The 27,750-nt window shown below is 38.9% G+C and overlaps 2 protein-coding genes across 13 annotated transcripts in view; one reads left to right on the top strand and one right to left on the bottom strand.

The window, feature by feature from the left end:
• Positions 1 to 9,144, top strand: part of STRBP (spermatid perinuclear RNA binding protein) — a 196,893-nt gene extending 187,749 nt beyond the window's left edge. For 3 of the 4 annotated variants that reach the window (XM_058302411.2, XM_058302413.2, XM_058302414.2), the window contains exon 17: positions 6,616 to 6,755. In XM_058302411.2, the coding sequence (XP_058158394.1) occupies positions 6,616 to 6,740 (125 nt within the window). In that variant the 3' untranslated portion in view covers positions 6,741 to 6,755. Of the gene's footprint in view, positions 1 to 6,615; positions 6,756 to 9,044 lie in introns of those variants that run through there. The other variant, XM_058302416.2, reaches the window with a different exon arrangement.
• Positions 1 to 27,750, bottom strand: part of RABGAP1 (RAB GTPase activating protein 1) — a 206,333-nt gene that overhangs the window by 14,595 nt on the left and 163,988 nt on the right. For all 9 annotated transcript variants that reach the window (XR_002797731.3, XR_002797732.2, XM_071217011.1 and 6 more), the window contains 7 exons: positions 18,947 to 19,021; positions 15,818 to 15,943; positions 14,850 to 14,993; positions 12,432 to 12,473; positions 12,055 to 12,183; positions 1,811 to 1,903; positions 1,250 to 1,360 (listed from right to left, as the gene is read on the bottom strand). Coding sequence is in view for 7 of the 9 variants with exons in the window: in XM_071217011.1 (XP_071073112.1) it covers positions 1,250 to 1,360; positions 1,811 to 1,903; positions 12,055 to 12,183; positions 12,432 to 12,473; positions 14,850 to 14,993; positions 15,818 to 15,943; positions 18,947 to 19,021 (720 nt within the window). In the remaining 2 variants the exon portion in view is untranslated. The remainder of the gene's footprint in view (positions 1 to 1,249; positions 1,361 to 1,810; positions 1,904 to 12,054; positions 12,184 to 12,431; positions 12,474 to 14,849; positions 14,994 to 15,817; positions 15,944 to 18,946; positions 19,022 to 27,750) is intronic.

Raw genomic sequence — 27,750 nt, forward strand, 5'->3', positions numbered from 1 at the left:
TTTCAGATACATCAAATTACATAATTCTCATGATGAGCCTGTGCCATAGCTATTACTCTACCTTTCCACAGTTTATAGGGTTCCATGGTGAGCTTGAAAGTAAGAGTGGCTGGAATGAGAACTCAGGTCTCTCTAAACTTTTTTTACCTTATTATTCTATTTCTAAAGAGGAAGTAATAAGAACCAGTTAGTAAATTCTCGCTTTCTCTCTCCATGTGATATATGAACCACTTTAAGACTCTAGTGAAAGCACACATCTTCTACCCAAAGAAACTTACAAATGCACAAAATTTTCATACAATTTTGGGAAATGTCAATGACCTTCTCCTGAAGTTCATCAATCCTAGGGGTCCAATGGATCATGTAAGTCCCCTGTAAACACATAAGCTCTAGGGAACTTATCCCTAGAGCCTTAGAAAACCAATAAGCAGACAAGCAATCCTAGGAGCCAACACTGGTAGAAAAATCTAATTCAGAGGTTGGCAAATTACAGCCCAGGCACACAAATTGGTCCACCACCTTTTTTTTTTAATGAAGTTTTAATGGAAGACAGTCATCCTCATTTATTTCCATATTATCTATAGCTACTTTTGTGCCAACAACAGAGTTCAGTAGTTGTAACGGAGACCATATGGCCCACAAAGCCTAAAATATTTAATTGGCCCCTTTATAGAAAAAGTTTGCTGACACTTGACCTAAACCATGAACATGAGACTATACTTCTAAGGGAAGCCTACAGTATAGAAAATGGACAAGAAACCTGCCAGAAAACCACCATCTCAGAATTTTTAGGATTAGGGAAAACAAAGGAAAACAGATCATGTCAACACACTACTGATGAACTTGCAAGTTGCTAAGGCACTCAGCTCCAATGCAATCAGCAATGCTTATTCAAAGAATACATAATATGCAAGATAACAAAACCTCTTCCCATTTTAGGAAGCCTCTGTTAAGGAAGTTAAGGTAATTATAATGATTAAAATGCTACTGCCAATTGTGAAAGCATAAAAATTAGTCAAAATGTCTCTCAATCCAACTAGCTTGAGAAAGAAGCTCAAGGATTAGTACGCACAATGAGTGAAGACAGTAGTGAATGATTGATAATTCCTGAACTTGAGAGAAGTAATAAAAGTTGTAAAACGAAAACTTTGTAGGTAACTAAAACAATCACTAAAACTTAGGATGTCATGTGATCAAGAGAGAAACCAAGTGTTCAATATGACCTTTCTTTTCAACCATTTGGACTCACATTATCTAGGTCCTTCCGTAGAGCGATCTTGCTAGTCACCAGCTCATGGGCTAAATCATCATTTTCCTGTTCCAGTCTCATGTTAGCTTCTTGCAGGCGCCTATTCTCCCGCTGAAGAGTAGAAAGAAACCAGTTATGGACAGATACACACCAGATGGAAATGACAGTTTCTTAGAACTAAATCTCAAAACTTAATTTCTGAGTCCTATAGAAAAACTGGGAGATGTGGATTGCCCCGATGTTCTTCCAATCAACAAGTACTTGTTTTATATCTTCATAAAGAAATACTTACCTGATTCAAATGACCTTGTCAAGCAGCAACGTCATATTAACTGTGACATAGGCCATTGAACTTTAACAAACAAGGCAGCTGGTTTGAAGCAAAACAGATCTTAGTTTCTCAGTTTTTAGTTTTTGCTTTCTCATTTGCAAACTTAAACTTAAACCTAGAAACAGTGGGGATGAATTTTGAAAAGGACTTCATAAAGCTAGTTATAGGCACAACTACATAAAAGGAAAGACTGAACACTCCTCACATCTTCAAGGAATAAGTGAACCAACCTCAAATCGCTCAATGGGGTCTTCTTGTTGGGCCTGCTGTTCCCTCATAGTGTGATATTCTTTTTCATATTTTTTCAACTTCTTCTGACTAATCTGTAGGATAAACCAGAGCACAAATTAAAAGGTATCAGAAAGTGGTGGGTACTTCAGGGCCTGCACTAAAGATCAAGACCCTCTGCTGATCTGGCTATCCCTAGTCACTGTGAAAGTGGTGTTTTCTACTTTTGGAGGCAAAGCACCAGAGTCTAGGACCCCAAATGACTATCATGTACAGTGTTATATTGAGTATATTTGATACCTAAAATTTTACTGACAGTGTTTGAATGAATATTTCACAGATAATCCCTCCCAAATGAGTTCTGCATCCTATTTATCTCTAATAATAATAAACTACCATTTAATTAGCACGTACCAGCATTACTACTGAAGTGCTTAAACCTGTGATCTCATAATACATCTACAAAATATGCTGTTACCCTCATTTTATAGACTTGTTAACTGAGGTATAAAAAAGTAATATAACATGCCATGGTCACTCCATTAGGGACTAGCGGGTCTGGGATTGAGCCCAGGCTGCTGGCACTCCACTTAGCTTCCCTTAGAACCCATCAAACTACTGTCCTCTTTCCCTAAAGCCTTTTCTTACCAACCACTGCAAACCACAGACCTATACCTTTCTCCTCCATTACTTCATGGGCTTCCTTAAAGCTCTCCAACTCAGGCTTTTACCCTCTTGAAGTGATTTCTCTTCTACTCTGTCCAGTGGTCCTACCTTTCCCCAACTAGACTTAAAATTCCTTGATTTTCATGATTAGGAAATCTTCCCCTGCCCCCACTCCTTGATTCCCTTGGCTTTCCTTCTAAGAGGGCCCCTCCCCTCTTTTTCTGGCTGGCCCCTTCTTTCTTTCATCTAAACCATAACCTAGAGCATCCCTTCAAGGTGCAACTAAGTCTTTTGTTTGATTCCTTTGCTCAAATAGCTAACCCATTCCTATGGTGCTTCTAATGCATTTTTTTATTCCCCGCCTTGTGGCTTTTTTTGCTTGTTGCCTGCTTTCTGTGTCCATTCACTGTGAGTTCTTCTGTGTCTGTATTTTATTTTTACTTATTTATACTCCCCCCCCTTACAGCTTGCTTGCTGTCTGCTCTCTGTGTCCATTCACTGCACGTTCTGCGTTTTTTGCTTGTCTCCCTTTTAGTAGCATCACCTTGCTGAGCTGGCACTCCACAGAGCTTGCAGGCCAGCGGCAACTCCACAGCGTGCGGGCAAGCCTGCCTTCACCCACTCCCCGCTATGGTGTTTTTAAAATTACATGTATAAAAATTATGAGATACAGCAAATAGAAAAGTGATAAAACAGATAATTACAATTTAAAGAATGATTAAAAAGCTAATCTCTGTTGATCCATTCTCAAAGCTTCAATAATCAGCATGACCCTCCTGACTCACAAACCTGTCTCGGAGCCCCTGTTTCAGGTAACTAGTCTCTCAAAGCCACTCTTATCCAAACTCCTTGTTTTATAGATGAAGAAATTGAGATCCAGAAAGGGGGTGGCATAGGTCCAAGTTTGCAGGGTATTGATGTTAGCATTTCCAACCCCTTATCTAATCCATTATTCCCTTTACATCTTGCCTGAGCTGCCTTGGTTATACCTCTTTAATCTGAGTCTGTGAACATCTACCCTAGTTAGGATGTTTACAGATCTGCCTTATTTGGAACTCTATTATGGGAGCTGGACTGCTGCCCAAGAGGAGGCAGCCAGGAAGATAACATTATGCCCTGGCTGTAGTCTATAGAAAGATGCCCATTAAACTTTTGGGGTGAGGCCACAAACTTGAAAGTCAGGCCATCTTTAAATCCAGATCTTCTGTGGTTTAAGGCTAATGTTGGGCTAAACTTTTATTGTATACCTAAAGTGATTTACAAATAAAGTACCTAAACAGAATGTCTGTTTGATCAGTAATTTACAGACTCTTTAATAGATCAACAACAGAGGGACAGAAAATAAATAAGGCTATGGGTAGCCAACAGTTCCTTTCTGTGTTCTCTGCCCTTAGTCTGGGTAAGTGATGAGGGAGGGCAGTGAGTATAAGACTCCCCCTAGAGTTTTACAAAAAAGAAAACAAAAACCCCTGACACAAAATCCCACAAAGTATTTTCCCACATCTTCAAGATTCTGCAACTTTTCAATCTCCTGCTGGAGTAAGAAACAATCCCCCTCCTCCCAGCTCTTATTCCCATAAACATATATTTTAAAAGGATAATTATACTGAAGCCACATGAAGTAATAAAGGATCTCCTGGGAACAACATAGGAAAATAAGAAATACCAGTACTACTGTAACTCTACTTTTTGCTTCCAATAGAATAAATATGGCGGATGTACAAAATGTAATGATAAATCAGTGGTTTTGGACACATAAGGTATATAAACATGCCATCTGTGACAAGGTCTACATAAATGTGAGGAGACAGAGGGATATAAAAAAGTATTACCGTTAAAGTTAAGTTGGCATGTAGTCAAATGAAAGTTAAACATGAAAATATCAGAGACTATGCAAGCTCATGGAAACTGGCGAGAGGGGTGTTGGGGAAATGGGGAGTTAATTCATAATGGGTGAAAGGTTTCAGTAAGGAAATGGGTAAGTTTTAATAAAATAATGGAAGGCAGTGAGAGTACTAGAACAGTGTAAATATGAACAATCCCACTGAATGGTATACTTGGGAGTGGTTGACATGGGAAAATTTATGCTGTATATATATGTCCCCACAATTAAAAAAAAAAAAAGCAAGCAACTAAAGAGAAAATGACAATTCAATTCAATTTGTGAATCTGGATAGGATTTAATAAAGGAGGAAAAAAGCCCCAAAAGGACATTTTTGGGACATAGAAAAGAATTGGAATATAGATTGTTAACTTTATATCAATGTTAAATTTCTTGAACTTGGTAACTGCACTTAAGGTGCTTACATAAGTGAATATCCTTGCTCCTAGGAAATGTACATGGTGGTATTCAGTGTTCGAGGAGCATGACATATACAACCTACACTCAAGCGTTAGAAAATGGATTGATGGATGAACAGATAAGATGGATGGATTGAGAGACTGATGGCTAGGTAGAATGATGTGGTAAATGAGGCAAAATGCTAAAATTGGGTGGATTTGGGTAACTGGAGGGATAGGGGTATGTTGGAGTTGCCTGTATGGAGTTTGTATTATTTTTAAAACTGTCTTATAAGTTAGAAAGTATTTCAAAATAAAAAGTATTTTTTTAAAAAAGGATAATTGCAAGATAATTTCTTCTACATTTCATTATCCCTTATTAAAATTGCATCATTCTCAAAGCAAAGGAGTCATTCTTCAGCCTTATAATAACATTTAATTATGTAATGATTGCCTGAGAAATGCTAGATCCTTTATATATGCTCTCTTATTTGGTTCGTACAATTTGGCGATGGGATTATGTACATTTCTTTTTTCATGTCTTCCAAGTGTTCTTTATTGAGCATGAATTATTTTTAAAATTAATAAAAACAAATGCTGTTAAAAAACAAGTCTCATAATTTCTCTGGGTTTCTCTGGGTATAACACAGAGCTCTACTCACTTCTCTGGATAATGGTCTCCACTGTACATCTGTGTCAGTCCTTAAAGGTCACCTTTCAGGACTGCACACTGACACAACTCCACCATCCTCTGCAGCCCTGTACTGTTAGCCAGAGCTTGCTGGTTCAGAGTTCTCACTTTTCCATTACCTTAATCTCCTCTTCCTACTCTTCAGCTCTATTGCCCACTCATTCTCAGTCTCTCTTTCCCTCCCTTCCTCCTTTAAAACCCCCTTCCCCCAACACAAAATAAATGAATAAAAACAACACAGCTTATAATGGGCTCAAACCTGATTTTACTTTTGGAGCATGGGTGCCTGGATACCAGAGCCAACTAATTTAGGCTCTTTTGAGGCCCAGATCCCATGGAAAATACTAACAACCTATACCTAGCTGGGGAACCTGTAGATGACAGCAACAAAATCAACTATTCAAGTCTCCTTATGAGGCTGCACCTAAAGCAGACCAGCATCTCTTAGCCTGTCACATTACTGATATTTTCTCCAGGCCAGACCTGTATCTTACTCATAACTGCCCTGCCCATGCCCATAGGGAGTACCCAGAAATGCTTGACAAATTGAGAAATGACACTCTCTTCCCTGCATCGACCTTTCTTCTGAATGGATGTGCCTACCAAAATGGCCATACAATACTTCTTCCCTTGACTCAGACAAGCCCTACCCTTGGTTAATTCCTTTTCATCTTTCAAATCTGTGCTCTGACATCACTTATTCAGAAAATCCTTCCCTGACATCTCTTCCCCCTAGGAGCCAGGTTTCTTACTATATGACAGATCAATGTCTGTTTTGCTTGCCACTGTATCTCCAGTGTCTAGCGCAATGCTTGTAACATAATTGGGACTCAATAAACAGACAATGAATGAATCAAAGCCAAACACCTTCCTTTTAACCTAAGAAAGATGCAATAGAGGCATCTATGTATTCAACCATTGAGCACTATTATGTGCAGTATTTTGTGCTATGCATTAGCAATACAAAGTTGCGTATAGATCACAACAAACAAACTCCATGAGGGCAGGAATTCTTATGTTCATTATGAAATTACTAAGGCCTGGCATACAGTAAGCATGAAATAATTTATGATAATAAGCATGAATGAAGACATAGTCTTCACTCTTAAAAGCCCAAGGTTCATTTAATCTTTCTCTTACTTATAGTAATGACATTTTAATTGAATTCAGGAAGCAGAGGAAGCAATGAGTCACATCACATGGGCTGCTGGCCGACTGCTATCAGAAGGATGTGGAAATCACAGCTTCATACAGAGGTATTTTTGCCCTCAAAGAAGATTAAATTTGAAATTTAATCTTTGTTCTCTTCAAAGGTATTTGCAAGTGGGGGCAGGGGGGTGGAGATGACCCTAACAATCTCCTGGCATAAAACTAGGTTTGAAATTTAGGTAAAACCCATTTTATACTTGACTACAAAATTAGCACAGTGGGTCTAAATGCTGTTAGGGACAGCATCACTTTGAGAGTGCCCTGAGAGACATGGCTCCTCTCCATCAAAGAGCACAGAAGGCAGCTTCCCTCTCATGCCCCCCCTTCCAATAAAACATTCTACATACCATTTCAGAGGACTCACAGGCCCCCTGAGACCCATCAATGGTCCCAGGTTTAAAAAACCTAGAATTAGAGGGAAGGTGGAGACGGTACATGCCAGTTCGATATTTTGGTAGAAGCACAAATTTAGTCCAAAATGTCTCCCCTTTGGTCACTCACTTGTCATTAACCTATCTTAGAATTGGACACTTCTCTCTCTTAAAATGTGCGCTATCTGCCCTGGAAAGCTGGTCCCTGATCAGCCTCCCAAACAGGCAGTGATGTCATGGCCCACACATATCAGCTTCTGACCTGGGCAGGAGTGAGGTCGCTTGACCTGCTGACTGAGAGTTTGGGTGCTACAGCTGGACAGACCAATGCTTGAGTCCTGGCTCTCTTGATGACTTGACGTGTACACAGGCAAGCTGCCTAATCCTAATCACTTTAAAACTCAGTTTCCTCATCTGTAAAAAAAGAAAAAAATAGTCCCTGGGAGGACATTGTTATGAGGATCAAATGATATAAAACAAATATATAGGGCTCAGCAGAGTCCCTAGCAGTAAGGTTTTTTGTTTTTGTTTTGTTTTTTAAAATAAAAAGCAGCTCTTGTTATGATTATCTGGCATCCTGACCTGAAGTGAGATACAGCTATCATCTGAACATGTGCTACAAACAATGAACTATTTAAACAAAGTTCATTTAACATATCAATCTCTGCTGTGCTAGAGACATAGGAAAGTCAGGTGGAGGTGAGGTGGTCGAATGTTCATAGCTATGCATGGTCAGTTTGGCAAGGACAAAGTGTATTGTGGGTAAGTGGGTGGGTAGTAGGGTTGGTAGGAACAAGCAAAGAAATAAAACTATAGCCTGGTCTGATTATGAAGAAAGCTGAACTAAGCTGAACTCAGCTACAGTATAAACAGAGTAAGTTTTCAACTTTGATACAAAGACTGAGTTACCTATCATTTACATGACAAACATCATCAAAAAATGGACCAATAGAAGGGGCTCTTGTCCTATCCATTTAACCCTCATTTACAGAAAAGCACAATGACTATAAGCATTGACTTCACAGTCTGAAACTCCTAAAATCTTAATCCCAACTCAATTACTTAACTAAATTTATACTCTTTGGGATGTTTCTTCACTTCATTATAAACATCTGGGGAAGCGAACTTGGCTCAACAGATAGTGTGTCTACTTACCACATAAGAGGCCCACGGTTCATACCCAGGGCCTCTTTGACCCGTGTGGAGCTGGCCCACGCACAGTGCTGATGCGCACAAGGAGTGCCGTGCCACGCAGGGGTGTCCCCCGTGTAGGCAAGCCCCACATGCAAGGAGTGTGCCCCATAAGGAGAGCTACCCAGCGCGAAAGAAAGTTCAGTCTGCCCAGGAGTGGCCGCACACAAGGAGGGCTGATGCAGCAAGATGATGCAACAAAAAGAGATACAGATTCCTGGTGCTGCTGACAAGAATAGAAGTGGACACAGAAGAACACACAGCGAATGGACACAGAGAACAGACAACTGTGGGGGGGGGAGAAAAAAATAAAAAATAAATCTTTAAAAATAAATAAACATCTGTAAAATCATTTCAGATGGTCACTGTGAGAATTGGTTCACTGTGTGCAGGCACTATGCACAACTCTGTGAAAATATCAAGAAACAAAACTGTCAGTGCCCTCGCAGAGCTTAAAATCCTAACATCACATTGACTACAAAAATGTCAGCAGGGAATGAAGTTCAAGCTAGAATTGCTTATAGCTCATGAATAGAAATATCCCCCCACAGGGCAATTACTCCTGATTGCCAAAGGGTTTTTTATTTCTCCAAATAGCCAATGGTTTGAATTATATTAATTTGGAAATACTGTTATTTGACTTTTCTAATAAGCTTTCTTCTTATAGGTACTTGGAAGTCTTGTGCATTTACTTTATGTTTGGAATAAATTTCAATGTAGCAATTGTTCAGAAATTCCATTTCACCTTAGGCAAAGGATTCTACAGCAAAAGGGTATAATCCACAGTTAAACATTTAAGATCTAATACTATTAATTTTTTTTTTTTAGCTTCTGGGAGCCAAGGATTGAACCTGGGACCTCATATGCGGAAGCCAACGCTCAATCACTGAGCCACATTGGCTTTACTTAACATCTAAGGAACTCACTACACCATATCTTTTAGCATAATTCATGCTTTTCCCAAACTAGCCTCAAATATCTGAGTTGTTCTCAAAACTCTCCATATATATGAAGAAACAAACTCTTGCCCTTATGTTTTTATTGAATCAAAATTAAAAGAGACATAAAAATTTATTTTTTCCCCTTTTCTTCCTCTAAAGATCATGTATGGCATGGTTGAATATGAAAAGTATGAAAAGGTTGGGGACCCCCAATACTAGTCATCATCTCCTGGAGCAATTAAACTGAAGTGGAACTTCTTTTAGGTCTTATTATCAGAAGTGAAAACAATTTTCCTATCACAGGTCACTGATCCATGAAAGGTGAGGAATTCAATGGACAGCTAAATGAGTTTTGATGTATGTTAAATTTTAGATTAAGAGGAGACCTATAACTCCTTAACAACTAAATAAAATACTTCAGTTCCATATTACACTCCTTTTAAGGAGAAAAAAGGAGAAGGGGAGGTATAAAAGGCCTGGGAAAAGAAAGAAGCAGAGAGAGGCAGGTAAGGACAGGCACAGAGAAAGATTTAGAAGGAGAAGGCAGAATCATGGACACAGAGAGATACACTTTTTTGAGCAACACACCCATCTTGTGGCCATTTCAGATACTGCCACACCACGTTTAATTCTTGTGCTTTCGCAATGAGAAAAAGAGTGCAGTAAAGTGAAAAGCACTGGGAATGAAGAATCAGAAGGCTTGCACTCCACTAGGGCTCTTGTTGCTGTATAGCTAGGTAGCACTTGGGTGAGTCACTTGACTTCTGTGAGCCTACTTTCCACACTTGATTTGCCCTACCTACCTCACAAGGAAGAAATGCAATGCTTGTTAGGGCTAGACAACTGGACATTACAACATCATAAAGTTAAAATTAAAACAACATTAACAACAAAAATAGGTATTTCCTGGACTGACATATGAGCCAAAGTATTCCCAATTCCCACCTTACTCGGGAAATAGACTAAGTGAACTGAGCAATTAAAAAATTTAAGAACAATTAAAAAATAATGGAATGGGCCATGCTATATAAAGAGATCACAGAACTCAATAATGAAAGAGCAAGCAATCCAATTAAAAAATGGGCAAAAGACTTAATTTGGGAAGCAGATGTGACTCAACTGATACCGCATCCGCCTACCATATAGGAGGTCCAGGGTTCAGTACCCAGGGCCTCCTGGCCCGTGTGGTGAACTGGCTCATGTGCAGTGCTGATGATGCGTGCAAGGAGTGCCATGCCATGCAGGGTTGTCCCCCGTGTAGGGGAGCCCCACACACAAGGAGTGCGCCCTGCAAGGAGAGAAGCCTTGTGTGAAAAAAGTGTAGCCCACCCAGGAGTGGCGCCACACACATGGAGAGCTGACACAGCAATATGATGAAACAAAAAGAGACACAGATTACCAGTGCCATCTGACAAGAATGCAAGTGGACACAGAAGAACACACAGTGAGTAGACACAGAGAGCAGACAATAGGGGTGGAGAGTGGGGAGGGGAAGGGGAGAAAAATAAATAAAAATAAATCTAAAAAAAAAAAAAACAAAAAAAGACTTACTAGACATTTTTCCAAAGAGGACACAAAAACGATGAAAAAGCACATGAAAAAATATTCAATCACTAGTTATTAGAGAAATACAGTACAAAACTACACTGAGGGAAGCAGCTGTGTCTCAATCAATTGGGCTCCCATCTACCATATGGGAGGTCCTTGGGTTCGTGTCCCGGAGCCTCCTTGTGAAGGCAAGCTGGTCTGCACCCATGGAGAGCTGGCACAGCAAGATGATGCAACAAAGGAAGACAAGCAGACACATAAGCGCAGAGAATGGACACAGAGGGCGGATAGCAAGAAAGCCACAAGGGGGGTGATAAATTTTAAAAAATAATAAAATGATAGGGACAGAGGGGAGATTACAGAATAAAACTTGTTTTTTAAAAAAAAACTACACTGAGATATCATCTCACCTCACATATAATGGTCATTATTTTTAAAAAAAAAAAGGAAATTACAAGTGCTAGATAGGATGTGGAGAAATAGGAACACTCCATCACTGCTGGTGGGACTGCAGAATGATGCAGTCTCTGTGAACAGTTTGGTGGTTACTGAGGAGGCTAAATATAGATTTGCTGTATGATCTGCCAATCACTATACTAGAAAAATATCCAAAAGAACTGAAAACTGAATGCAAACAGGCATTTGCACACCAATGTTCCTAGAAGCATTATTCACAATTGCCAAAAGATGGGAGCAATCCAAGTATCCCATCAACTGATAAAGGGATAAACGAAATGTGGTACATACATACGATGGAATACTATGCTGCTGTAAGAAGAAATGAAATTGGAACACATATGACAACATGGATGAACCTTGAGGATGTAATGCTGAGTGAAATAAGCCAGACACAAAAGGACAAGTATTGTAATGGTCTCACTATTATTAACTAAATAGGAAGAATAAACCTAGAGTATAGGTTACCAGGAGATAGGATGAGGGCTGAGAAGGAGTACTGATGTTTAATGTATTTAACTGTTTAGTGATAGAACTCAAGTTTCATGAATTCATATGCTATCTTATAACTTTCAACTTTTGTTACGGTCAGAAATTTCCTAAAATAAAACTAGTAATTTGTGAACAAAAGCCATTCAATTTTAATACTTAATGGCATTTATGATGTGTACAGTTCTTTTAAGGGAAAAAGATATAGGATCTCTTTTCCTAGAGTTTAAGGGGGGCAATAAGATTTAATTCACAGGAGATAATGCATATGAAAAAATTTTGGGGAATAAAAGAGTTATACTATACAGAAGAAAATAATATTGTTTGCCTACTGTTAATGTTCATATTTGATAATGAATGGTAAAACATTAAAATCATCTGAATTAATGTGAAAATTATTTTACCTTCATGTTGCAAGCTAATTCCATTAGTTTCTTTGCATTTTCTTCTGAGCGATATCTCTTAGGAAGCTGAACCCTGAAGAACTTCAAGGCACCTTCAAAGTCTGTCAACAGCAGATCATCCTTAGAAGTCTTAAAGAAGAAAGAAAGAAAATACAATCACATATAGAAAAGCCCTTTGCTGTGAAGACACACAAGCCTCTTATAAATCCAGCCCCTTTATAATCCCCTAGAAGAATCCCTTAGCCTTCGATAGAGCCATTTGCACATATCCACTCACTCTCAGGGGCAATACTACAACATAATAAGTGGCTGCTTAAAATGAGATTAAGACCAAAATACTAAATGTTGAATAGAGAATGTCAGATAAGTCAGCTTACTTTTAATAATCCAAGGGCGACATTAAATATAACACTTATTCCCTAAAAGAGAAGAGACAAAAATAACATTTTCAGTGTTAATATCAGGATTATTATGCTGTTAGTACAGAATAACCCACAATTTTAGAGAAACTGAAAAAAATAAGGAAATGGAGTATCTTGGAAAATAAAAAATCTAAAGCTTTCAAACAAAATGCCACTTAAGTAGGCCCACTCTCCTATTTTTTCTGAGAAGAGTTTTTTTTTCCTAGTCCTACTCTTATATTCAACAAGAAAAAATACTTTTCAAAAGTACTCCATGTTCAAATCAAAACATTAGACTCATAAAATTGTGACCTATCAGGAAATAAGTCCTGGTGGATTTTTATCTTGTACTGCCCCCCTCTAAGTACAGCAATTACTCTGCCATAAGGCCCATATCCTTGAACCGAATCTGTGCAGGGCTCCCTTCAATCTGCCTTTATCTAACACTTTCTTGAAGTGGTGGAGGTTAGAGCCAGACAAGATGAGACACTAACATCATTGATAAAGTATTTACACCTCTAGACAGTGGGTTTATAGCATTTTAAATTATTTTTGCTTACATTTTCTGTAGTTTCTATAATAAATATGTATTATTTCAGCTGTTTATTTTTCCTTAAAACACACATACAAAACAAAACTCAAGTAACGGGAAAGCAGCCATAGATGATACATAAGAGAGAAATGTGTTTGTACAAAAATAAAACTATTTACAAAAATAGAAAAAAACAAAACAAAACAAAAAAACAAAAAAAGTGACAAAGAATGTTATTTACCCCAATATCCTTTTTTATTTTTAAAGATTTATTTTATTTCTCTCCCCTTCCCCCACCCCACCCCAGTTGTCTGTTCTCTGTGTCTATCTGCTGCGTGTTCTTCTTTGTCCACTTCTGTTGTTGTCAGCGGCACAGGAATCTGTGTTTCTTTGTTGCATCATCTTGTTGTGTCAGCTCTCTGTGTGTGTGGCGCCGTTCCTGGGCAGGCTAAACTTTCCTTCACACTGGGTGGCTCTCCTTACGGGGTGCACTCCTTGCGCGTGGGGCTCCCCTATGCCGGGGACACCCCTGCGTGGCACAGCACTCCTTGCACGCATCAGCACTGCACATAGGCCAGCTCCACATGGGTCAAGGAGGCCCAGGGGTTGAACCCTAACCACTGGGCCAAGTCCGCTTACCCCAATATCCATTTTTAACTTATAACAGACACCCCAAGTTTTAGAACATTCCTCCCCAGCTAAAATAAAATCTCCCTTGCAGCTAAGTGTGGCCATGTCACAAAGTTTTGGTCAATTAACAGATAAATAGAAATTTTGGGTACAACTTAAAAGAGAGGGGACACACTCTTTCCCCTACCCTAAACCTCCTGGCTTCCTCCAGCTGTCCTCTAACATTAACCTCTCTAGACTACTCATACATTCAGTCACAATCACATCCATAAATCAACAGTGTGTGTTACATTTATTATAATATGTTAGCATCAAGTCCAACCATTACCACATATTTACATTTGAGCTTATTAAACAGTCTACATACACCCAGCATCTTGTGAATATATAACAATGATTCTGGAAGTAGATAAGTTTGTGGTTAAGATAAATACAGGCATGGTCGTCTATTACAGGGTATTATGAATGTGGTGATACATGAGAAAAATTTAAGGTAATTTATGGACTAGAGTTGACAACATTATATTTTTGTAGGAAAGCAAGTTGGTACTATATTAATTCTAAAAGTAAAAAAGAATATCGGGTTTGGTTTTCTGAGATATGAATATGATTAAGCATTTTTCTTTTCTTTTTTTTCCATTAATAAGGAGACCTTGACTATATCATTTAACTAATCTTTATTCATCTATGTATCTTTCTGAACACTAGAGGAACAACTGAATTAGCAGCTAGAATTAAGATGAGATCAAAGTACCTGAAAAAGAACTTTCAGGAACAATGTTTCCATAACCTGTTGAGCTGCCTTTTTTTTGTTCTTTTATTTTTGTGAATTTGAAATAAAATTTTTAAATAAATAAACAAACCTACTTCCTGGCTTGATATAGGTAAAATGGCTGGAGCGCCATTCAGCCATAAGGAAGAGAGTCATACTCAAGGGAAGGCAGATGACTGCCAACCTTCTGACTTATTTTACATGAAAGAGAAATAAACTTCTATTTTGGGTTTCCTCATTAAATACAGCCAAACCTAAAACTAATACAAATGTATAATATTTCTTTTCTTAGCAGAGAGCACCTTTAACAAAATGATATCATTAGCTGTAGCCCAACGCCCAAACAACCTAACATGGATTTCCAGCACTGAAATAATATAACTGAAGAGGACAAATTCTGTTTTGATAGAGCTAACACAAAACAAACAAAAGCTAGATTGCTGTGGCATCTGATACATACCTCACATAAAAGCAGGTCGATGATATGGAAGACCATATAAAGAGGGAACTTTGCAGTGAAAAGTGTAAGGAACCACTGGGAGGCATACATGTGTGCTTCAAGGCTTATATCCAGGAAGTGGTTGTACAGGTCAGGAATGTATTCCTGAAATAGCAAACTAATTAGTTTTGGGCATATATGCATCTGTCCAGCTCACTTGGGAGGCTTAAAATCTGCCCAGAACAGGCCCCCAAAGTCATTTACTTATGTTGTTTTTTTGTAAAAGCCTTCAGAGTGATCAGAAGAAGAAACAAACACATATAATTTGGAAATAAGCTGGCACTCAGCTCTTTTCCAGTCTTCTCTAGTTCTGAAGAAAGGGAATCCTCAAACTGGTGACAAGTACTTAGAAGGCCAATTTTTCTTTCTAAAATGAAATGTTTGAGAAAGTTTGTTTTGCTTTTTTATAAGATTCCTAACTAGTCAGCTTCAGAACCTTGGTGAATGTTTCTTCACTGAATTTGCAGTGGGGGAGGCCCCTGCAAAGTCATCTGACCTTCTTAGTTTTTTTTTTTTTTAAAGATTTATTTTAATTTATTTATTTATCCCACTCTTCCTTCTTCTTTGTACTCACCGTCCGCTCTCAGCTCTCCGCAGTAGCATGGGTCAGCTTGCCTTCACCAAGAGGCCCCAGGAATCAAACCCAGGGCCTCCCATATGGTAGATGGGAGCCCAATCACCTGCACCACATCCACATCTCTTCCCGGTGTTTTTAAGATTAAAACCCAGCTCATACCCATCAAGTTCATACCTTATTAATCTTGGAACCACCAACACATAGTTATGGCCCCCCAAAAATGACAACAACAAAAAACTGTCTTTACCATGGATGGCAAAGGCAATCACAATTGCTTCCTGGCACCGTTTCATTAATTCAGTTCTCTCAGTTCTATACTCTTTGTCAAATGTAGGCTGGTTTCCCTTTTTACCTGCATGAGGCGCTCCAACTGGTAAAATTTACAATGCAAATCTTCAAAATTTTGCTTGAAAAGTTCCCTGAGACCATAGTCAAACATGATCTTGACCAGAACACTGAATGCCTGTTCTTCTGGCATCTGTAACAGGGAATGGAGAAAAAAATGACAAAACATGTATAGATGTTTTCTTAGTATATTAAATTCTTCCTTCTGTTGTCTTATCTGGATACCAGAAAATTTAGTAGTAGCAGCAACCTGGGCCTGTGGTTGTTTTTGTAACATTCATTCACTCAACCAACAAATATTTAATGATGCCTATTCTGTGTCAGACACTGTTCTTGTCTTCAAGGAGCTTCCCATATAACTAGTATATAACTGTAATATGAATTAGGTGGAGAGATCAGTGAGAACACAGGCAGGAGAGACTGAGTCTGCTAAGGGAGTCAGGAACAGGCTTATGGAGGGAGCGTAGGGTTTGGGATGAGTCAGAATAGTCAAGAACAACAAGTGTATAACATAAAGGTTCTTTCCCAAATTGTCATGAGGCTTTTCTTAAATCATATTACTTCCCTCAGCTGCTGTTTCATTCTAGTAAAACTGTTCCCCGCGCCCACCCCCGCCGTTGTTGTTAAAAACATAGCTAGTTACAGAAGAATGTCACATTCTAAGCAATAGATAAGTTTGCAATAACACAAAGTACTACGTACTACAAAAGCCCTATTTCACCTTCTGTATTTGGTGTTACCCATTTATAATACTTACATCCTCCATCACTTTATGGAAAAATACTTCCCTATAAACCTAGCAAGATGTCTGGTTTAAAAAAAAAAAAGGATGCTGGGAATATTATTTAAGGCTTGGTGTGAATGTAGCAACTCTTCAAACAAGTTAAGAAGGTGGGTGGACTTCTGTGAATCAAGAATATGGAGGTAGGCTGAGCAGAAATCACTGGGAATAAACCAGGGCTAAAGAACAAATTAGATCAATAAATGAGAGAAACCTAGCAGATTGTTACTGGAAAGGTAAGGATATTTGGGAGAAAGAACCAGATCTTGAGGTCTTTCTCATAGAAGGCAATAGCACTGTCCTACAAGCAGAGGGAGACTTGGACTGACCCAGGGTGGCATTTCTAATGTTAGACATCCTCTCTTCCTTTACTATGAAATAAATGACTATCCTAACTGATGACACTGCCAGGTAACCGATGCTATCCAGACAACAGTAACACTGCAAAGTAAACAATACACTATGAATTTGATCAGGAAACCCAATTTCAAGGGGTTGTGATACTTAAATTGGGATAAATGTCCTTGGTCTGAAATTGAGAACAAAGACAAACTAGACAGGCTTGTGAGGTTGAGATATAAAATCTGATGAAAAAAAATTAAAAACTTTCCCTCTTTATTAAATCATAGCTTGGTCATATTTTTACATGCCTACAAACACCACCAAGCTAGGATAGCAGTGAGAAAATACAAAGTGTTTTTTGTTTTAGTTACATTGCAACCTATAAAAAATGGCCCAAAAACCTTCAAAACCTTCCCTTGCTTAAGAAAACAAAATCCAGACACCTTCACCCAGCTTCCAAAGCTGGTCCTTGTTTACCTCTGTAGCTCCCTCTCCTACTCCTCATCACTTATGATGCCCCTGTCATACTTTCCTTCTTTCAGTTCCTTCCAAGTTCTTCCCCATTTCAGGGCTTCTATATATTGTGCTACTCTCTTGGCTGGTAATGCTCTGTTCTCCACTCTTTTGCCTGTAAAAGTTTTATTGCCAAAAACAATGTTGAAAATGTTAAATGATTAAAAAAAAAAAAGAACGAAAGAGAACGTGTACCTCTCTCATTCACTTTACAGGGTTCACCATAAAGGACCCCCCTCCCCACCCCCCGGAAGCATCTTCCCAGCTCTTCAGGCAATAGAAGCTACTTTGTTATAATCTTGCATCCCATTTTTTACTATACTTTCATAGCACCACTGACATTAATATTGAGTTACTTGGTGATTATCTGCTTAAAGATAAGTCAACTTTACTAGCTCTATATCCATGAAGACTGAGACCATGCCTATCTTCTTCCTCTGATCTTCAGGACAGTAGAGATGTAATAGGTACTCAAAACGTCTTTGCTGGCATCATGTGTGTGCTATTTTTGCTAAGCATTTTAACCAGAGTATAATTAGGAGGAAACCATTGACAAATCAAAAGAACATGGGACATTTTACAAGTTAACTGGTCTGAATTTTTTAAAACTGTCAATGGCATAAAATATATAGAAAGGCAAGGGTTTATTTTAGAGTAAAAAAGAATAAAGAGAAATGAGAACCAATTTGAATCGTGACTGGACCTTGGTGAGGAAAAAAGCTATAAAGGACTTTACTTGGACAATTGGGAAAAACTGAATGTCGATTGTGTATCAGACATTACTGAATCAATATGGAATTTCTTGGATGTGACTGTGGTATTTTGCTTATGCTGCAGATTGCCCTTGTCCTTAGGAAATAAATGCTCAAGTATTTCAGAGTGAATATTGTGATACTTGTTATTTACATTCAAATGGCTCAATTAAAAATTGTGTGTATGTGTCTAGAGAGAGAAAAAGGAGAAAGAGGGGTAGAGAGAAAAAAAGAGAAAATATATAAAAATATTAAATGGCAGATTAAGTGAAGAATATATGGGTATTCACTGTACATTTTTTCCAACTTTCTGCAGATCTAAAAGTTTCCAAAATCAAAAAGTTGGAGGGACAAAGTCTTTGCTGAATGAGTGAATGAATGAATGAATGGATAAAATGGCACTAAAGAAGTTAACTTCTCTGCCTTTTTCCCACCCCAATACATATATCCCCAAACAAATATTAATGAAAGTGGCTACTTTAGTGAAGATAAAATGTCCCAAGGGTCCAACCAAGACTAAAGTCTACTCTCTAGTAATAAAAATGAAGTCTATATTTTTACTGTTTTCAACACTGCTATTTATTCTCACCATGTTTCTCTTCCATGATGACATTAAAAGTTAAGGAAAAAGCTTCCAGATAAGGAATTAAAATTCAAGACAGAGTCTGGCTAAACCATGCTCAAATGTAAGGCTAGTGTAAGCTGAAGTAGGCCATGTGTAGGTTACAAGAGAGACCTAACTACTCACATGAAGCAGCAGCACAGCAGCAAGAAATGACTGGCCTTGGCAATAGCCAATCTCTTCATCATACACAGAATAAGCCTGGGGGGTGGAAAAAATCACAAGAGGTGAAAATGAATGTAGTCATTTGTGGGTTGGTTGTCCTATAGGGATTCGAACACAGAGGCCTGGTGGATGCTACCCACACTCCATTGTAGCATTTTGATGGTCAGTGAATGATGCCAACATTTCTTCCAATCCCATTTTTTTTTTAACTTACAAAATTAAATAGAACTATGAGCAAGAGGTGGGGAAGGTTAAACAAAACTATTTTAGCACTAAAAAAGGTTCCCATATCGCTTTGTCTTTGCTCATGCTGTTCCCTCTGCCTGGGATATCTGAAAAAGGACACCCACCTGGGTGGGCTTGACAGCCTTATCAAAAATCACTTGACTGTAGATGTGAGGATCTATTTGTGAGTTTTTGATTCAGTTCCACTGGTTGACTTATCTTTATGCCAGTACCATGCTATTTTTCACCACTGCAACTAAGTAATAACCTTTAAAGTCTGGAAGTAAGAGTCCTCCAACTTTGTTCTTTCGTAAAGACATTTTTGGCTATTTGGGGCACCTTACACTTCCACATAAATTTGCTAATTGGCTTTGACATTTCTTTAAAACAGGCTGTTGGGATTTTTATTGGGATTCCATTGAATCTGTAAATCTGTTTAGGAAGAACTGACATCTTAACGATATTTAGTCTTCCAGTTCAGGAACATCAAATATCTCTCCATTTATTTAAGTCTTCTTTGATTTTTTTTAGTGATGTTTTGCAGTTTTCTGAATATAGGTCCTTTATGTCCTTGGTTAAGTTTATTCCTATTTTTTTAGTTGCTATTACTAATGCAATTTTTTTTCTGATTTCCTCCTCATATTGCTCATCAGTAGTGTAGAGAAATGGTACTAATTTTTGCATATTAATCTTGTATCCAGCCACTTTGCTGAAATTGTCTATTAGTTCTAGTAGCTTTGTTGTGGATTTTCCAGGGTTTTCTAGATATAGGATCATAACATCAGCAAATAGTGAAAGTTTTATTTCTTCCCCTCCTATTTGGGTGCCTTTTACTTCTGTAGCCTAACTGATCTAGCTAGAACTTCAGCACAATACTGAGTAACAGTGGCGATAGTGGGCATCCTTGTGTTGTTCTTGTCAGCAGGAAAGCTTTCAGTCTTTCACCATTGAGTACAATGCTAGCTTAGGTTTTTCAGATCTGCATTTTAACATGTTGAAAGTTTCCTTCTATCTTTTGACATGTTTTTTTTTAATCAAGAAAGGATGCTATATTTTGTCAAATATTCCTTTTCTGCATCAATCAAGAGGATCATGTGATTTTTCTTCTTCAATTTATTAATATGGTTTACTACACTAATTCATTTTCTTGTATTAAAAAACTTGTATACCTGGGATAAAATCACTTAATCGTGGTTTATAATTCTTTCATGTGCTTTTGAATTCTGTTTGCAAGTACTTTGTTGTGGATTTTTGCATCTATATTTATTAAAGAATTTGGTCTCTAAATTTCTCTCTTTGTAGTATTTTTAACTGGTTTTGCTATTAGGGTGATGCTGGCTTCATAGAATGAGTTTGGTAGCCTTCTTTCCTGTTCAATGTTTAGGGAAAGTTTGAGCAATATTGGTGTTGGACTGTCTTTGACTGGTAGAATTCATCTCTGAAGCTATCTGGTCCCGGGCTTTTCATCTTTGGAAGGTTTTTGATGACTATTTCAATCTCTCTCTGCTTCTGATGGTTTAAGGTTTTCTATTTCTTCTAGGGTCAGAGTAGGTTGTTCATGTGTTTCTAGGAATTTGTCCATTTCATCTACATTGTCCACTTATGGGGCATGCTGTTCATGGTATCCTCTTATATATCTTATTTCTTATATATCTTATTTCTGCCAGGTCAGTGGTTATAATACCCACCTCATTTCTTATTTTATTTATTTGCATCTTCTCTACATTTTTGTCAGTCTAGTTAAGGGTTTGTAGATTGATTTTGTTGATCTCAAAGAACCAACTTTTGGTTTTGTTGATTCTCTTATTATTTTGTCTCAATTTCACTTACTTCTGTTCTAATCTTTATTATTTCTTTCCTTTGCCTATTTAAATGTCCATCTTCTCTACCAGACTGTCAACTTTAAGGTTGGGGTGATGTCCTAGCCAACACCTCACTCACACGTACCAGGTACTCACTAAACACTGTAAATGTTATTCATTTTTCTTTCTGGGAAAAAGACTTCTGGCAAAGACAACAAAATACAATTCTTTCCACAATGCCAGTAATAACTTTTCTGATAAGAGGGATTACTCTGAAACCATGGAATTCTTACTCTGTATTTTTCTTGGCAGCAAATGATTACTACCCATCTCCTCAGAACATTATCTTTTATAGAATATTGACATCCCACATTCCTCATGCTTTGCTCTTTGGTTCTTTAGTTGTTTTCAGAGCCCTGTTTTATGATTAACATTCATAGTTCTCATGTAAACTGTGGTGGAAGGGGAAAATTTCTATAGCTTCAAGATGTTATTCCCTGTTTGACAAATTTATTTCTGATAAATCTCCCTTTATCTCCATTTATTTTCTGTGTCAAGGTTCCTCTGTGTTCAACAAAATCAATATAGAATTGGGTATGTTCAGAATTCAGATCATTTAGGCACATGTGATGCTTAATGGTTAATACATTATTAAATTAATACATATATAGAATTTTATCAATTGCTTTTGGTGCAACTATAGCTTTTTAAAGTATATGTATTATAACGATACTTTCAGAAATTCAGGTGGAATTCAATATAATCTCATTATATCCCAGATTTCATCAATGCCTATCTGATGAGAGGATCATAGGACCAGAGAAACATAAACTTTTCCAAAGACAAGATGAGCATAGAGGGCTTTAGAAATTATATATTTATGACACAATGAGGCACCATGTTACACCTAACAAATTAGTAAAAACCAACAAATGCCAATAGTAATGTTAAGACAACATTAAAAAACTAGTGGTAATATATGCCAACATAGCTCTTTGGAAAGAGGTTTGGCAATATTTTTGAAGGTATCAATCAACAGTTTGCTGGTTAAGAAAGAGCATAATCTTTAGTCAGGTTTGGGTTCAAATCTCACATTTGCTTATATTTAGGTCTGAATTTTGGGCACATTACTTACATTCTGTATTTGTTGGATGAGAATAATCATGAGTATTTATCTCACCAATCAATGTATTCTTCTTATTCAGTCATCTCATGTCAAGTGCTCAGTACATGGGTTGTTTTGAATTATGCCCCCCAAAAAGATGTTCCAGCCCTAACTCCCAGGCCCATACATATGACCCCATTTGGAAAAAAGGATTTTTTAAAATGTTATTAGTTAAGATGAGGGTGAACTGAATTGCAGTTGAACTGAATTTTAAGCATATGATTGATATCCCTAGAAGAAGAATAAATCGGACACAGGCAAGAGAAAAAGACACCCATGTGACAGAAGCAGAGATTGAGTTATGTCACAAGTCAAAGAATGCTATGAATTGCAGGCAAGCCACCACCAGAACCCTACAGATTTCAGAAGAAGCATGGCCCTGCCTATTCCTTGATTTGGGAACTCTAGCCTCCAAAAGTTTGACTCAATAAATGTTTCTGTTATAAATCATCCATTTGTGCTACTTTGTTGAAGTGGCCCTAGGAATCTAAGACATGGCTTAATCAATTAGGTGCTAGGGTGAAAATGTACTGAATTTCGATAGGTGGAGAATAGAGGGGAGCATGTTTTTCAGGCTAATGGAAAAGCTTAAGGGATTCTGCAGACACATGAAGGTACAGTAATATTAGGAAATGTTTGGAATATAAGGTTCATGGGGCTGCAATGAAATAAGGGGGAAGAGGCAGTACTTCATCAATTCATTCACATTTAACATGCTCTACTATAAGGCAGATACTAAGCCAAGTGATACAGATGCTAATATACATAAGAAATTATTCCTGCCATTGAAAACTTAAGAATTCAGCAGGGGAAATTAGACAAGTACATGAACCATGATATAGTGAGTTCAATGTACCTGTAGCATAAAATAATTGTGAGAGAAGCAGCAAGAGATAATCCAAGTTATATTACAAAATGGGGAGCAGATGTAGCTCAGTGGTTGAGCACCTGCTTCCTATGTACAAGGTCCCGGGTTCAATCCATGGTAAATTCTTGAAAGAAAAAAAAAAAGTTACAAAATTCCTTGAATGTTAAGCTGAGGTACGTAGGATCCGAAAACAAGTTACGGAGTTTTGATTTCTTCCTATGCGTTACCTGGCAGCACTAAAGATTTTTGTGGTGCAAACTGATGTGATGCAATTCTGGGAATAACACAGAGGAAGTAAGAAACAAGTTAGAACCTAAGGGCAGGGAGACGAACGCAAGGCAGTGTTTCTAAAAGTGCAACCCACATTTGATACAGGCCTGGACCAGGGCAGTGATCAGAGAGGGAAGAACCAGTTGTAAGAGACTTCAATCCTGTCAAACTCAATGGACCAAAGGAAAGAGCTGAAAACTGACAGAGAAGTACTTGGGGTGGGGGAAAGGAAGGCTTTTTCAAAAAGAGATGTAACAACTCAATATAATGTGTACCTTGCTGGATCCCAATTCTAACTAAGTGTATAAAAGACATTAGGGGGAAGTGGATGTGGCTCAAATGATAAGAGCTTCTGCCTACCGTATGGGAGGACCTGGGATCAATTCCTGGGGCCTCCTGGTGAAAAAGAAGAAGAGAAAACATGCCCACATGGAGAGCCAGTGCCCACCCGAGTGTCCGCATGATAAGTGCACGTGGCCAGTGCCTGCACAAGTGAGTCATGCAGCAAAATGATGACACAACAAAAGAGAGGTAAGTAAAGAGTCAAGATGAAGCACAGCAGAAACCAGGAACTGAGGTGGTGCAATTTACAAGGATCTCTCTCCATATCAGAGGTCCCCAGGATCGAATCCCAGTGAATCCTAGAGGAGAGAAAATGAGAAGAGAAGACAATACAGACAGCAAAAACAGCAGAGCGGGAGGAGGGGAAGGGGGAAAAAAATAAATCTTTAAAAAAATAAACTAAAGACATTCAGGGGAAAGCAGATGTGGCTCAGGTGATAGGGCCTCTGCCTATCATGTGGGAGGACCTGGGTTTGATCTCTGGGGCCTCCTGTTGAAAAAGAAGAAGAGAAAGTGTGCTTGTGTGGTGAGCCGGTGCCCGTGTGGCGAGCTGGGAGTCCACATGTTGAGCTAGGAGTCTGCATGGTGAGCCAAGTGCCATGTGGTGAACCAAGTGGCTGCATGGCAAACTGAATGCCCACATGGGTGCCTGTGTGGTGAACTGAGTGCCCACGTGGTGAGCAGAGTGCCCATGTGATGAGCCAAGTGCCCACGCAGCAAGCTGAATGCCCATGTGGCAAGCCGAGTGTCTACATGGCAAGCTAAGTGCCCATGTGGTGAGCCACTGCCTGCACAAGGGAGTCATGCAGCAAGATGATGAAGGAACAAAAGAGAGATGAAGGGTGAAGTGCAGCAGACACCAGGAACTGAGGTGGTGCAACTGACAGGGAACCTCTCTCCACACCAGAGGTCCCCAGGATCGAATCCCAGTGAATCCTAGAGGAGAAAGATGAGAAGACAAAAAGAAAGACAGACACAGAAGATCACACAGTGAATGAACACAGACACCAAAAAATAGCAGGGCAGGGGAGAGGGAGGGGACAAAAGAAGATATTTAGGGAAATCAAAATATGGTGTGACTATTGGATGGTATTAAAAGAATTACTGTTATCAAAAGAATATTGAGGGAAACGGACTTTGGCCCAGTGGTTAGGGCGTCCGTCTACCATATGGGAGGTCCGCGGTTCAAACCCCGGGCCTCCTTGACCCGTGTGGAGCTGGCCATGCGCAGTGCTGATGTGCGCAAGGAGTGCCGTGCCACACAAGGGTGTCCCCTGTGTGGGGGAGCCCCACACGCAAGGAGTGCACCTGTGAGGAAAGCCGCCCAGCGTGAAAAGAAAGAGCAGCCTGCCCAGGAATGGCGCCGCCCACACTTCCCGTGCCGCTGATGACAACAGAAGGGGACAAAGAAACAAGACGCAGCAAATAGACACCAAGAACAAACAACCAGGGGAGGGGGGGGAATTAAATAAATAAATACATCTTTAAAAAAAAAAAAAAGAATATTGAATTCCTATTCTGTGGAGTCCTGCTACAGTCTCTAATACAAGGGTTCTTAACCTTTTTTGTTCCATGATGCCTTTGCCAGTCAAGTGAAAACCATGGACCCCTTCTCAAAATGTAGAGGCAGATAGTTTTAGAATACTCAACTAACGTCAGATCTAATGACTACTGTAATTCTGAAGTATGGATGAGTGTAAGCGATTTTTTGAGACATGCAACAACTGTAATGTGATATGAAATGAATACCACTGCAATTTATTGCATACATTCGTAAGTGAAGGAAATGCTAGATTTCACTTAGATGTCAGAAAAAATAAAGATGAGTTAATGTTTCTCAATTCAAGCTCACAGATCCCTGAAATCAAGGGTCTGTGGACTGCCAGTTAAGAACCCTTGCGCTAAAAGAAACAGCAAAAATCCCTCAAGTACATGGGCAGTGCTTAGTGAAGGAACACAGACCATTATTCCAGGCCCTTGATATTGATGATTGTACTTATGGACCTTTTCTTGTGAAACTGAAACTTAGCCTAGTATTATATTGCGTAAGAGTTACCTCCTGAAAGCCTCTTGTTGCTCAAATGTGGCCCCTCTCTAAGTCAAACTGAGCATATAAATGCAATACCTTCCACCACCACCCCCCTTGTGGGACATGACTCCCAGTGATGAGCCTCCCTGGCACTTGTGAATAACCCCTGGATTATTCACAAGCGCCAATTAGCAATACATCTGGAAAAAGAACTTGACCAAAAGGGGGAAAATACGAAATACAAATGAATTTTTAAGGATAAAGAGATTTCAGAGTGAGTCAGAAGGTCATTCCAGAGATTACACTTATGCACAACTCAGCAGGATCTCATTGACTACCAGAGTAAACCGTGCTTCAAACATCCAGGCTCCTTAGAGCTCTAGAGACATCCAGACACTATAAGTAGGAAAGACAAGCTCTGGAATTCAGCACCCTGACAGTGGGCCTTACTTTGGAATTTATGCTACCCACTGTAACAGAGTAAGACTCATTTATAGTTTCCCTACACATGACTCTTCTGCCCCTTTTCTTTGAACCTATAATTAGCACTATTCTTGTTAAATATATGTATGTCCCAGATACTTAAATCTTTGGTCCGTTCATGTGCCAGTTGAGCCCTGAATCTGAATCTCAGCAGAGTTGTACACCTATTCTCCACTTCATTGGACTCACCCAGGACAACTAACAAGGAGATAATGATGGACAAAACCCAGCCCAAGGAATAGTGTGTGTCTAAACTGCAAGCAAGATAGTTTCATCCATCTCTGCCCCATGGGATCTAAGCCCCTTCTCAATTAGAAAGAAGAGTGGGCATCACCATCCCCAAAGCTTCAAGATTGGGGAATAAACAGTGGACTAAAGCAGACTTATTACTATTCTATTATAGACATTATTAGTCTAGCAATGGAAGAACTTTTATTACTGATATAAAGGCAGTAGCCACCACAGATTCTGAAGGGAGAGAAAGGGAAGAACAGGTGCAACATGGGGCATTTTGGGGACACTGGAATTGTCCTGCATGACACTACAATGATGGTTACAGGCCATTATACTCTTTTTATAACACATAAAATTGTGTGGGGCAGAGTGTAAACTATAATGTAAACCATAGTCCACAGTTAGTAGCAATGCTTCAGTATGTGTTTATCAATTGTAACAAATGTATCACACTAATGAAAAATGTTGTTAATGTGGGAAAGTTGGGAGGTGGAGGAGTGGGCATATGGGGAATCTCCTATATTTTTCATGTAACATTTGTGCAATCGAAAGCATCTTCAAAAAAAATTTTTTTAATTAATTTTGCTAAATGGATAATGAAATCATTGTTATTTATGATCTCTATTTTTTAGAGATACATAATAAATAATTTAGGATCATGATGTCTGAAATTTGCCTTAAATTACTTCAAGAAAAAGAAAAAGAATAGATGAAGCGGGAAGCGGATTTGACTCAACTGGTAGAGCATCCACCTACCATATGGGAGGTCCAGGGTTCAAACTCAGGACCTCCTGACCCATGTGGTGAGCTGGACCATGCGCAGTGCTGACGTGCACACAGAGTGCGCCCCACAAGGAGAGCTGCCTCATGCTAAAAAAAACGCAGCCTGCCCAGGAGTGGTGCCACACATATGGAGAGCTGACGCAGTAAGATGACACAACGAAAAGAGACACAGATTTCTGGTGCCCAGTGCCACTAACAAGAATGCAAGTGGACACAAAAGAATACATAGTGAATGGACACAGAGAGAAGACAACGGAGGGAGTGGGGGGGTGGGGGGGTGCAGGGGTGTAAGTGGAGAGACATTTAAAAAAAAGAATAGAACTGTAGCAAAATGCTGACCAACACTGAATCTGATGGAGGATACTGATGAACTCATTATACTATTCAACTTTTGTGTACATATGACATATTTCATGAAATGGGTTTATTTAAATGAACTCCCTTTTTAGACATGTTTTGTTTGATGCACTTGACAGACTTTTGCATTCAGACCAACTGGCAGCTGGAAATTTAGGCCCTGAGCTAATGTTTACTTGGTTACATCTATACAGTGCTGGCAGTTGA

The sequence above is a fragment of the Dasypus novemcinctus genome, chromosome 8 (genome assembly GCF_030445035.2).
Source record: "Dasypus novemcinctus isolate mDasNov1 chromosome 8, mDasNov1.1.hap2, whole genome shotgun sequence".
NCBI lineage: Eukaryota > Metazoa > Chordata > Mammalia > Cingulata > Dasypodidae > Dasypus > Dasypus novemcinctus.